Below are 13,356 nucleotides of genomic sequence, written 5' to 3' on the forward strand. Positions count from 1 at the left end.
ACCGCTACCGAAGTAGGCCCAGAAGTTTCTGGGGGCCTACTGGTCCAGGAATGGTCCTGTGCTGTCTTCTCTGCAGGAAGGATTCAATTAGAGGATGCGTCCTGACCAATGCACCTCACAGTGCGTCCGGCTTGGCTGTTGCCACCATGTGATGCAAAGCATTGCGGTTGCAGCATATATACTCCCCCCTCTGTTACCTTTGCAGCATAAGTAGGAGCAGTTGTGGGGTGGTAAAAACGTGTCTCAGATGTGTGTTTTTACCTTCGCCCAAAAACATAAGAATAAGGATGCTTATAGATCTTTTTGGTCAGCCTTCAAACTAAATCAAATAATCTCTGCATTAGATCACTCTTCAGGGAGCATTTGACAGGCAGTGAGGAGTCATTGTATCACCTCCTCACCACCTGTTTAAACCCCATACTAATGGGTCAAAATCGTATGTATGGTTGTACTGTGATTGCAGGGCGCACCCATTCAGTTAAATACGTTTTGTTCAGTGGGTGGTAAGCAGTGATAATTTTTATCACACCGTCATCCAAATCTTTGCAGCCGCAGCATATGTGCTCCCCCCTCTGTGGCGGGGCCACCTGGTGACATCACCTGCTGGCACTGCCCCCTTACGATGACACCGCTTGCATGTTTTTTTTTTCCCTTTTTGGGTCCGGTGAGCGTCCTGATTGACGATGGATCTACGTTGGGTGACATCGGTTTTTTTTTCAATAAGGGAATTGTCAAAAACTTTATTTTTTTGGTGAATGGGTAGGTGTACAATGTACCTCATACTCATTCACATAGAGCTGGGATCTGGGGGCCCCCAGGCACTATAGATAACCACTTAAGGACCGCAGAACGATGATATACATCGGCAGAATGGCACAGCTGGGCACAAGGGCGTAAAGGGCGTATATGTATGTCCCCTTTAAGAAGCCCAGCCGTGGGTCACGAGCGCGCCGCCATGTTTGCGACCCAGTCTGAAGCTCTGTGACCGTGTCCACGGGACCCACGGCCCTGATCACAGCCGTTGTCCCGCGTCACAGGAGCTGAAGAACGGGGAGAGGTGAGTGTAAACACACCTTCCCCGTTCTTCTCTGTGGCAGTGGCAGTGAACGTCTGTTCCCTGTCATAGGGAACGACGATCAGTGATGTCACATGTACAGCCACACCCCCCTACAGTTAGAAACACACATGAGGTCACACTTAATCCCTACAGCGCCCCCTAGTGGTTAACCCCATCACTGCCATTGTCATTTTCACAGTAATAACAATGGTCCAAAAAATTAGTCAAAATTGTCCGATGTGTCCACCATAATGATTCGCAGCCACGAAAAAAATCGCTGATCGCCGCCATTACTAGTAAAAAAAAAATAAAAAAAAAATGCCATAAAACTATCACCTATTTTGTAAACACTATAACTTTTGCGCAAACCAATCAATAAACGCTTATTGCGATTTTTCTTACCAAAAATATGTAGAAGAATACGTATCGGCCTAAACTGAGGAAAAAATAAAAACATTTATATATTTTTTGGGCATATTTATTATAGCAAAAATTTTAAAATATATATATTTTTTTAATTGTTGCTCTATTTATCTATTTATCTATCTATAGCACAAAAAATAAGAACCGCAGAGGTGATTAAAATACCACCAAAAGAAAGCTTTATTTGTGGGAAAAAAATGACACCAATTTTTTTTGGAAACCACGTCGCACGACCGCGCAATTGTCAGTTAAAGCTACGCAGTGCCGAATTGCAAAAAGGGCCAAGGTTCTTAACCTGCATAATGGTCCGGGTCTTAACCGGTTAAAGGAATTTAAAATTGTTATTGTTTCACATTAAGCATCATTAAATTTACTGCGCCTGTAGAAACGCTCTTTTTAAAAAAAAAAAATGAATTGATACATGTTCTCCAGGGCAGTACCTGGTCCCCCATATCCTTTTATGGTCAATAACTTGCAGATAAGCTTTCAATATGGGGTCTTTTGATATTTCAAGTTCGGGTCTGGACTTTTTTACAGTTCGGGTCTGAAATTTTGCAATGTTCAAGAGTTCTGGCGCATACCCGAACCAGGGGGTGCTCGGCTTGACTCTATTCAAAAGGTGCTCAACTGTGTGACTGGCACGGGTTCAATATTTATGTTGGAAAATTGCTTATGCGGAAAATTTTAATAAAAGCTGTGGCCTTTGCTATTTCTAACTTAACCTATCTTAGTATCATTTATTGGGCAAGGTAATTGGTAGATATGGTTATTATGGTTTAGGCCTATGCTTCTCAGCAGTCATGTGAGGCCTCGTACACACGAGCGGTTTCCTTGGCAGAATCCATCAAGAAACTTGGTGGGAGAGCTTTTTTTCCGAGGAAACTGGTCGTGGGTACGCTTTTCATCGAGGAAACTGTCGAGGAACTCGACTAGCAAAAAAGAGAGCAAGTTCTCTTTTTCCTCGACGGGAGTCTGAATTTGCTCGTCGTGTTCCTCGTCGGGCTGGTTTTCGACGAGAAACTCAAGCGTGTGTATGCTAAGAAACCTGCTCAGAATAAAGTATGAGACGGGAGTAAAAGTAGCATTTGTAATGGAGACAACACATTTTTCACGCTGTAACAGACTGAAAAGTGCAAATCGTCTCTTAACAAACTTTTACTTAACACGCAAACACATGAGATTAGCAAAACCAGCCCCAAGAGTTTAGCCAGTGGAATCGAACTTCCCCTGCCGTTGTGTGTGTTGTATGTCACCGCGTTTGAGAACAAGGAGATTTTGTCTTGACAGTGTGTACGCAAAGCAAGCCTAACAAGGAACTCGTCGAGGAAATTGATGTGTCTTTTCCGACGAGTTCCTCGGTCGTGTGTACGAGGGCCTGACTGTGCCATATGCGCCCAGCAACCATGTAAAATGCACTCAGTTGCAGCGTGGTACTGCGCGCTATTAGTGGTTAAAACAGAAATCCACTAGGCAAGATATCGCCTCCGAGCTGCTTGTAACAACAGAGAGGCGGCCATGTCAGCCGCAAGTGTAAGCTACAAAGAAATACATCCTGTAAATTTTTGTCCTACAAGCTCACAGCACAGAAATCCTGCAGCACTTGTTTATTTGCTTGCAGGATATTAGATCCTAATGAGTAAAGCTTTGTAGAAATGGGGGAAGATTGTTCCGCAGACTGTGTGGGTGTGCCACAGATATCTTTGACAGCAAAAGAGAGAAAAACGCTATTTATGTACTGAGATGATCCAAACATCTTGGGTTATTTTGAAATAAATGAGACAGAATTCATGGCATGTCTTACTTTGTGATTGTATGCCAATGCATATGACTTGGCAGAGGACAAACCTTATGTGCATATGTTCTAAGTTCCCACCAACAGGCAGAAGACTGGCTCCATGTGCCATTGTGTGTCACTGAATTTGACATTTAATAGATAGTGAGATTTGTATTCATTAAAGGCTTTACACTTGATTCAAAACAAGGCTTCGGACAGGCTTTGTTAAAGTTCTCTGAACGCCAGTCAAAGCTCCTGTCACTAAATAAAATGGTTAGCTTACAGTCCTGTTTACACCTGCTTTTGCTTGGTGCTTCGATGAGGCTTCAGTGGGGCTTTGGTGAGGCTTTGTGGGGCTTCAGTGGGGTTTTTAAGTGAGCTTTGCCATAGACTTCTATGGAGGCTTTAAAGACACTTTGAAACACCACTGCAACTACATAGGGTATATTTTTTAAAGCGAAGCCGAAGCAAAGCAAATCAAAAAGCAAGGTGTAAACAGGATTGTAAGCTAGCCATTTTATTTAATTACAGGAGCTTTGACTAGTGTTCAGAGAGCCTTAACAATACCTTGTTTAAGCCTTGTTGAAGCCGAAGCAAGTGTAAATGAGCCATAAGACCGTCAAAAATAATGTAATAAATCTCATGGAACCTCAGTGACTACCAATGTAGCATTACATACTGGGTTTTATGTGAAAAATTGTATGTTTTTTATATGTTCTGTTTGGATTTGTCTGGGCACTCTTGTCTCCTCCAATCACAGACATTTTCAGTTCAGCTTATCATTGTTATTGTTTTCGACCCCAAAAAGGGTCTTCTGCTGGCATATCTATTATTTTCCTATAAGGATCGTTTAATTTTTTTTGCAGCACAGTGGGGCTCTTTATTTGGAGGATAATAGCAGTGATCAGCAAACAGTATCTTCTACACCTACGCCAGCTGTGGTCAGATAGCAGATATCTTCCTGAGCCACAGGCATGACATCTGATCTACAAAAAAAAATTCATTTCATGGGTATTTAAGGACCTGTACAAACTTAACCATTTTCTGTAGTGAAAAAATACATGAATTTTTATTGCATGAAATTGCATTTCAAGTAGAAATTACTCTTTTAGGCTCCATGCACGCTAGCTTCTATTTAAGCTCCTTGCAGATACTTTGAGCATTTTATTTCTGCCCCTAGAAGCAAATATTTAAGTGTCCATGCACACTATTTTAGGCCTCTTGCACACAGTACTGATGTTTGAGCATCAGCATTTCTGGACATAATTGTAGGCATTTGTTTTGCGTGTAATTATGCACACATTTGTGCGTATCGTCGCAAAATACTGACAAAGCAAATTTTTTTTTACTTCAGAATATGCAGCACTTGTGTACAGGCACATTGCAAACAATGGGCTGCATTTTAGATCAGTTAAAAAAAAAAAAAAACACTGTACTGAGCTTTTTCAGGCTGCAGTGTGCAAGAGGCTAGAAGCAATTTTTAAGCTTCAGCTTCCAGGTGCAGAAACAAAAAAGCTTTTTTTGCATTTTTGGGAGAAATTTGCCAGCAGGAAAAAAAGCAGACAAGCTCCTAGAAGCTCCTAAATGCAATTAACCGCTGCTATGCACCCGTTTACAGTGTTTTTTTGTTTGTTTTTCTTGGTCAGTGGCCCACTGATGTCCTTAACAACCAGTGTATAGCTAACAAAGGGGGCCCCTTGATCCTAGCCCCCATGTGAATGGGTAGGGGATACGTTGTACCCCTACTTATTCACCAACAAAAAATTCAAAGAGTAAATAAAAATGCACACAAAGTTTTTGACAATTTTTTTATAAAAAAAAAAAAACTGTTAGCTAGATTCAGGTAGGCAGGCGTATCGTTGCGGCGGCGTAGTGTATCGTGTTTACACTACGCCGCCGTAAGTTAGCAAAGCAAGTACATGATTCACAAAGTACTTGCCTGCTAAGTTACGGCGGAGTAGCGTAAATCGGGCGGGCGTAATGGCGCCTAATTCAAATTTAGCTGAGGGGGCGTGTTTTATGGTAATGGTGGGTGACCTTACGTGATTGACGTTTTTTACGAACGGCGCATGCGCCGTCCGTGTACATATCCCAGTGTGCATTGCGGCAAAGTACGCCGCACGGTCCTATTGGTTTAGACGTGGACGTAAATTACGTAAATCCCTATTCACGGACGACTTACGCAAACAACGTAAAATTTTCGAATTTCGACGCTGGAACGACGGCCATACTTAACATTACTATTCCAGCTATTTGATGGAATAACTTTAGGCCTGATAATGCGTTACGTAAACGGCGTATCTGTACTGCGTCGGCCGGGCGTACGTTCGTGAATAGGCGTATCTAGTGATTTACATATTCTACGCCGACCGCAATGGAAGCGCCACCTAGCGGTCAGCCTAAAAATTACACTTTAGGATACGATGGTGTAAGACACTTACGCCGCTCGTATCTGAGCCTAATTTAAGCGTATCTGGTTTCCAGAATACGCTTAAATTAGCGCCGGCGCAAATTCAGACTTAGGCCGGCGTATCTACTGATACGCCGGCCTAAGTCTTTCTGAATCCACCTAAATGTCCCCAGTGTAGATCCGTTGTCAATCATCATGAATGACAACCACGCCGACTGAGAAAAAAAAGGCTCCTGCCGTTTAGCAGCTCCGCCACCTAAGGGCCTGGTATGAATTGGGGGGGGGCCCCACTCAATTTTTATTGCCCGCAATACTCATTTAAAGAGGAGGGGATTTGGGGGCCCCCTTGTTAAAGGCGGCTTCCAGAATCCGATAAGTCACCCGCTTCACACCCCAGAGGAACTTGACATTATCAACATGGAGACAAGATGCATTGGGGGGAGCCCCCCCCCCTACCTCAAATCACCCCCCATGCTGAGGGCATGTGGCTTGATATGGTTCAAGAGGGGAAGGGCTTGCTTGTCCCCCCCCCCCCTTTCTATGCCTGCCAGGCTGAATGCTCAGATAAGGGTCTGTTATGGATAATGGAAGGACCCTACCCAGTTTCTCAATTTTTTATTGCTGTCAATTGTTTTGTTTACATTCAGCTGTCAGAGGTGTACCCCACTGACATCTGATGTTATCCTTTGTTAAGGATGTGGACCAGCTTGCCAGCCCACTCCTTCACCACCAGCTATTCATTGGTTGTTAAGGATGCCAGCGCCTTAACAAAAATGCTATGGCTCAAAAAACTTTTAAAAACACTCCTAAACACTGCAAAAACGCTGGCAAAAAATGCTATATTTTAGAGTTTTTTATCCAGCGTTTTTTTGTGGTTTTGAAGAGTCTATTGTGCAAGGAGCCTTAGTCATGTAAATTAAGAAATAAACACCTATGCAGACCTCCTGACACCATGGACGGGGTTATGTAACTAGATGTGGGGTTCCACAACTTTTACACCTCCCATAATCACAATCTGCATTTTCCACGGTGATTGGATTATGGTGTGGATATAAATTCTGGGGGATTTCCTTGCACTCATCAGAAGTAAAGAAATGGTTTGGACAAGCTATGAAACATCTTGAGCATTATAGAACAAACTGAATGTGCCCAACTACTACTAGATATACCATGACCTGGATAAATTCCTTCACAGACATGTATAGCCCCAAGTATACCCAGGAGTGTGTGCTGCACAATCAACACACACACTTGCACACTTCAACAAATGCACATAGTCCTAAAGAAAACCTGCCAGGGAATAAAAATTGAGTCCATTTGTTGTTGACCTCCTGAAAATTTCAACTGCCTTGATATCATACTTACCCTCTTGCTTCAATACTGTAAGCCCTGGTTCACACCAGTGCCGCAGATCAGTGCGATTTGGACCTCCGACTTCATTGTGGCTTGCGACTTCATTTAACAGAAGTCAATGCAAGTCACAATTAAATCGCAAAAAAGTAGTACAAGAACCTTTATCAAAGTCACAACTTGAGCTGCGACGATTTCAACATTTCCAACAGTTCCAAATTCTGCATTTTTCCCAGGCTTCTTTTTATCGTATCTTTATGTCATAATGCATTCACTTTCTCACTGACATGTGTATGATTTTTTTGGTACTAACCGTATGACTCATCAGTGTCAGATGACTTGATACATATCAGTAAATGCTGATCCAAGAGATATTCCAGATCGGAGATGATGGGTGTTAGCTGTAAGTACAGAACTGTCGTAATGTATAGAGATCAAAAAAGTAGGAAACAACATAGGAAGATATGTAGGTAGATGTATGGTGATACAATGAGAACAAAAGATAAAAGATAAACAAGGAAAGACAGTGTATTAACACAGGCTTAGAACACTCCAAACAAGAAGCCCTTAACCTACAGCTCAATTACTGCAATAAGAAAAGGAGACAACGGGCCAGATTCACATAGGTTAGCAGTTCTTTAGATGCGCGTAACCTATGTGATTTAAGATCCGCCGCTGCAAGTTTTTGAGGCAAGTGGGTAATTCACAAAGCACTTACCTCAAAACTTGCGGCGGCGTATCGTAAATCCCCCCGCGGAATTCAAATTCCGCGGCTAGGGGGAGTGTACTATTCAAATCATGCGCATTCTCGCGCCGATCGAATAGCGCATGCGCCGTCCGCAAATTTACTCAGCGTGCATTGCGCTAAATGACGTCGCAAGGACGTCATTGGTTTCGACGTGAACGTAAATGTCGTCCAGCCCCATTCACGGACGAGTTACGCAAACAACTTAAAATTTTTGGTACAATTTTAAGGTTTTTTAAGGTACAATTTTTTTTTCCTAAATAGCTTCCTTTACCTTAGTGCAGTCCTCCTTCATGTACCTCATCCTTCCATTTTGCTTTTAAATGTCCTTATTTCTTCTGAGAAATCCTCACTTCCTGTTCTTCTGTCTGTAACTCCACACAGTAATGCAAGGCTTTCTCCCTGGTGTGGAGTGTTGTGCTCGCCCCCTACCTTGGACTACAGGAAAGTCAGGACGCTCTCTACGTTGCAGATAGAGAAAGTAGCTGTGTGTTAGTGGGCGTCCTGAGTCTCCTGTAGTCCAAGGGAGGAGGCGAGCACGACACTCCACACCAGGGAGAAAGCCTTGCATTACGGGGTGGAGTTACAGACAGACGAACAGGAAGTGAGGATTTCTCAGAAGAAATAAGGACATTTAAAAGCAAAATGCAAGGATGAGGTAAGTGAAGGAGGACTGTACTAAGGTACAGGAAGCTATTTGGGAAAAAAATTGTACCTTTACAACCCCTTTAAAGCTGGTGGTGGTGATTAAGAGAAACATTTCCAACAGGCTGATTGTACACAAGTGGATGGATAGATTGGATTGTGTACAACAAGCCTGCCCATACAGAGATTGAAATGTGTCTGGTCCCTCCTGAACCCTACTGAACCGGCCAAATTTCGTTCCATGAACATTTCCAAACCTGCAAACCAATACACTAAGCTATAATCTTGCACTTGAACAGTGGTAACTTCTGAACTGATTTTGCTTGAAATCTTGGAATAATACTATAATAATATTTTGGTGTTACTTGGGATATTTAGGGATAATAAAAAGGAAGTTGCCATGAAATAATTATTTAGGCTGTTAATGTAGGCCTCACCTAAAATTGCTTCAACGTATTTCACTGATCCAGAAGTATGTCTTTCATAAGGCTGCATGCTTGCTTCAGTTTTTCACTCAGACACATTACTGAGTGAAAAAGTCACAAGGTTGGGCAAATTGCATTTTGAAAAGGAGGCCAGAAAGCATATTTTTCACCTGATAGGTATACTTTCAAATTATTGCATTCAGTGAACATGTACCATTTTTATACTTCACAGGGAGCAGACATGGGCAGATGACAATACGTACACTGACAAATACTTGAGAGTGACAGATGAATTTTCAGTAGTGGTAAATCACCTTTGGAAGCTCTCCAAACATCACTATTAAAGTGCCATTGCATCCATCCTGATCTTCTGCCTCTGAGCTCTTTACCATATCTGTTAGAATAGGATAAATTATTCAGATAATGTACAGGACAGCGTATAGGTATACAGTATAGGTATCCCTGGTTTTAAATCTTATATTCCTAAAAATGTTTTTATTTAGAGTAATCAATAGATGGACTTCACTATACATCACATTTCCATACTATTACACTGATATATTAAAGGACTAAAATATATGAACATAGTTTCAATCATGTTGGCTATTGTTTACAATCGTGTTGGTTATTAGAATTTACAATTATATCCTTAAAGGGTCACTAAAGGAAAAAATTTTTTTGCTGAAATGACTGTTTACAGGGTATAGAGAGGGTATAAAAGTGATTAAAAATAGATTAAATTCAATCATATAATGTGCCTGTAGTTTCACTTTCGGTTTTAAACTGGTTTCATGTTTATGTGAAGTAAAGAGACCCACAGAACAAAAACAAACAAATCCAGGGCAGTGTTTTGTTTTTAAAATGAATCTGATTGGTTCTGAGGAGTTTTAGACACACAGTAATGACAGCTTAGACCACTGTGAAAAGCTCCCAGTACTGTGGTTATAAGGAGCCAGACAAGTAGAAAGTGTGGAGATCACAGCAGAATTACAGCAACTTCAAAGCAAAAACGAACAATAAGGACATGAAACCAGTACTGCAGTAAGGTAAAGGAAGCTATTTAGCTAAAAAAAAAAATTCTTTTAGTGATCCTTTAAGTTCACATGATGGTAAGATAGGAAAATAGGAATATTGTGCAGTCGGGGAAATAATTAAAGCCCAACTCCACCCCAAGATATAAAAATTAGCCCAGAAAAAAAATAAGCTTTTGCTGCAATACTTACCTTCATTCCAGCACTGTCCCCTGACTCTGGTTTGTCCTGTTGCTGCCTCTCAGCATCATTCAAGCAACTTCCTGTGGACCCAGGGAGTCAAGGACCTACCCTCTGGGAGTTCATCAATAAACTGGCCTGGGCATACAATACTTCTGTACTAAACAGCCAACCAAGGGAACAATTCACTCAGGTGGCTACACTGCTGGTCCTTTATCCCTGTCTGAGATGGAGCAGAGGGACAACTGTTGAGGGAACTGATGGGCCAGCCCCTGGCAACATGATTGGACACTGTGGCCATATAGGGTAGTTCCCCCCTGCTAGACCTGACAGAGAAATATACAGCCTGGAGGGACAGGCGAGCAGCAGATTGTGCTGAGAGAGAATAAGTCCGGTATACATGGTTCAGGAGATCTGCTTAAACCTGCAAGGAGGGTGGTGGGGCTGGAATAAAGAGCAATGTGTGTGCCCGAGAGCTCAGGGGACAGAGGGACTAGGGGCTATGGCTAACAGAGTCTGTCTACTCCTGCAAGGAGTGACCGTGTGCCTGGTGATACTGCTGTTGAGAACCCCGGACCCTGTGGCTGCTGTTCCAGAGTTGCTGTTCCAGACCTAATGTTCCAGAGTTACTACTGTTCCAGAGTCGCTACTGTTTCAGAGGACACTACAGAATCTTCACAAGTGGTGAGAGACCTGTTGGTCACCTTGAAATGTTTAAAGTAGAGTTTCAGGTTAGGATATTTTTCTCAATAAATGCAAAGAATTCTATGATTTGATGACATGGAGAGTGTGATATTACTGCCCCACCTCGCCACCTCGTCCAATCAGAGAACACTTTTGTATTCATTAAAAAAATGAAAAGCGATCTTTGAATGGCACCCATGCTAAGCAGCCAACCTCCTCTGTTCAGAATGCAGGAGGGAAGCTGCTTGGCACAGGTATCAGAAGCTAGTAGAGGTCACTGTAGTAACAGGGTTAATATCTAATCTGTAATGATAAATATCTAATATGTTATAATCCAATCTGGAATGATAAACGTGTCACTGTTTTAAACAAGGTTAGGACTGTATGATATGTTACATACAGTTCTGTAAGCAACATCTTATTTTCTAGCAGTGCCCCTCCCAAGACTAGACTCTGGATCCGCCCCTGACCAGTAGGGGACCATACTTATAATGGATTAAAAATCTCTCATTTGGGGTGAGAGCTCTCCACTGCAAGAAAACAAGATCCCAGAGCTCACAGGGCTGTAGCCAGTTTCACTTTGGCCAGTGATCTACGTAGGTGGACCTCAGTATAGTATTGCGAGATAGATCATTGTTTTATGCAAAGTCTGATTTCCATTTTACTGCTGTCTGTACTTGACTATAACAGGACTCTACTTTGTTGTTCTGGTTGTTTGCACTGTTTGTCTAACCCAATTTCCTTTTCAGGGCTTTTGCCTTATTTAAATGTTCCAGATATATCAGCATTACTTGGGTACAGGGCAGGGCAACACTAGTGATGAATTGAACATAGCTGGGTTCAGTTTGAGCAGGGTTCTGTGAACATCACTAAAGTTTGGGTGCTGAATCTAAACCCCAATTAAGCCTAATGTAAAAAAAAAAAAAAAACAGTCTGGATGATTTTCTGGGATAATAGACAAGGGATTGTCAAGCAGATGGCATGGGGAGGTTGAGTACTGCCATGGGGGACTTGTACCAATGTAATGTGGCTCATCAGTGCACTGTATACAACCTACTGTATAGAGCAACACTGACAGCTCCCAGCCACTTTGTTTTGTTTGTATACAAACGGCCAGGGATTAATTCATCTATAATAGACCCTTATCCTACCCATACACTTTAAAGCACTTTAATTAGGTAGGGGTACTATCTACCCTACGCATTCATATAGGAGGGCTTCCAGGTTCCCTGCCCACAGACCCTCACAACTATTGGGAGAGGGTTGTGGGGGTGAGGTCCTTGTACTCATCAATATGTGGACAAGGTGCTATGCTTGAAAGAAACCCCTCCCTGTTGAATGCATGTGGCTTGATATGGTTCCTGAAGGGGTGGCACCCCCCCCCCCCCGCGCCCCTGGCCTGCCTCAGGTTGCATGCTTGGTAAGGTTCTGGTGTGGATTTCTGGGGGGGAGCTTACACTTTTTTTTTGCATGGGGTTCCCCCTTTAAACCCATACCAGACCTAAAGGAAGACCCAAACAATTCAGCAGCTACCCTGGTGTAGTGCTACTGTGCATAGTATACACAAATAAGCTACTTACTTTCTAGGCAAGTAGAATGGAACTCTATGTAGAATTTGGTGTGGCTTTTGGTATACAGAGTAGCTTTGCAGTTCAGTAGTTCAATATGTCCCTGCTCATCTGATTCAGTGGGATCTAAAGAATAAAAAAGAAAAAAACTGACATGATTTGATTAAATAGATTACATTAATATTACTCATCTCTCTCACCCTGTCTGTAAAGTGCAGAAGACAAATAGCTACTTTTTTTTAACCTACCAGTGTCTCTACTTTTAAAGCAGAGAGCAAACACCATTGTTGGAAGTAGATGTAAACCTCTGAAATAAAAAATGAACAAAGAATATCCCTCTATAGTGTGTATTTGCCTCAGTCTAAAGCACCAAACAGTAATTTTGTCTGACCTGTCATTTCCCAGCTATCTGTATTACTCACTTCTGACAGGTCATGCCAACACCCACAGATTCTCAGGAGTTGGCCCGGTCCCCCCTCCAGCACGCAGAATGTGACTGATAGCCTCGGTTCTGCATGTTTTCCACTGAGACTGTGTAGAGGGGGTGTGTCCATTTCCGCCACTCAAGTTTCAGATCACACTCAGCTCTCCTCTCTATGCTGTGCAGCGTGTGATGTCAGATCCCCACCCCCTGCCTGCTGTAGCTGAGAAAAAGCCTTTGATCTGTGTATTTTGAATGGATGTAGGAGGGTGTATTTCATCTCTGCGTATCACATGAGGCTAGACAATTCACTGGGTATATGTAAGAAATTACAACCACTTTAATATAAATATAAGAAGGTTACCAATTGAAAAATTGGAGCATTTCTACATGGCATCTTCAATTTGTGTGCTAAGGGAAGTATAGCCTGGTGACAAATCCATTGCTGATGTATTACCGTATTTATCGGCGTATGCCACGCACATTTTTCCCCTGAAAATAGGGGGAAAATCACGGGTGCGCGCTATACGTCGATAGCATACCTTGGAGGGGAAGGAGGGGGACGAGGGCCCGCCAGAAATCACAGACCCGTCATCTCCTCTCGGCTCTTACTCAGCTGTCACGTCACACACGCACAGTCCCG

General features: G+C 42.5%; 1 protein-coding gene across 3 annotated transcripts in view; it reads right to left on the reverse strand.

Moving 5' to 3' along the window:
* The window catches only part of INPP5D (inositol polyphosphate-5-phosphatase D), a 168,839-nt gene that overhangs the window by 9,298 nt on the left and 146,185 nt on the right, over positions 1 to 13,356 (reverse strand). For all 3 annotated transcript variants that reach the window (XM_040348937.1, XM_040348936.1, XM_040348938.1), the window contains 3 exons: positions 12,305 to 12,418; positions 9,144 to 9,223; positions 7,328 to 7,415 (listed from right to left, as the gene is read on the reverse strand). In XM_040348937.1, the coding sequence (XP_040204871.1) occupies positions 7,328 to 7,415; positions 9,144 to 9,223; positions 12,305 to 12,418 (282 nt within the window). The remainder of the gene's footprint in view (positions 1 to 7,327; positions 7,416 to 9,143; positions 9,224 to 12,304; positions 12,419 to 13,356) is intronic.

Source organism: Rana temporaria, chromosome 4, assembly GCF_905171775.1.
Source record: "Rana temporaria chromosome 4, aRanTem1.1, whole genome shotgun sequence".
In the NCBI taxonomy this organism is placed as follows: domain Eukaryota; kingdom Metazoa; phylum Chordata; class Amphibia; order Anura; family Ranidae; genus Rana; species Rana temporaria.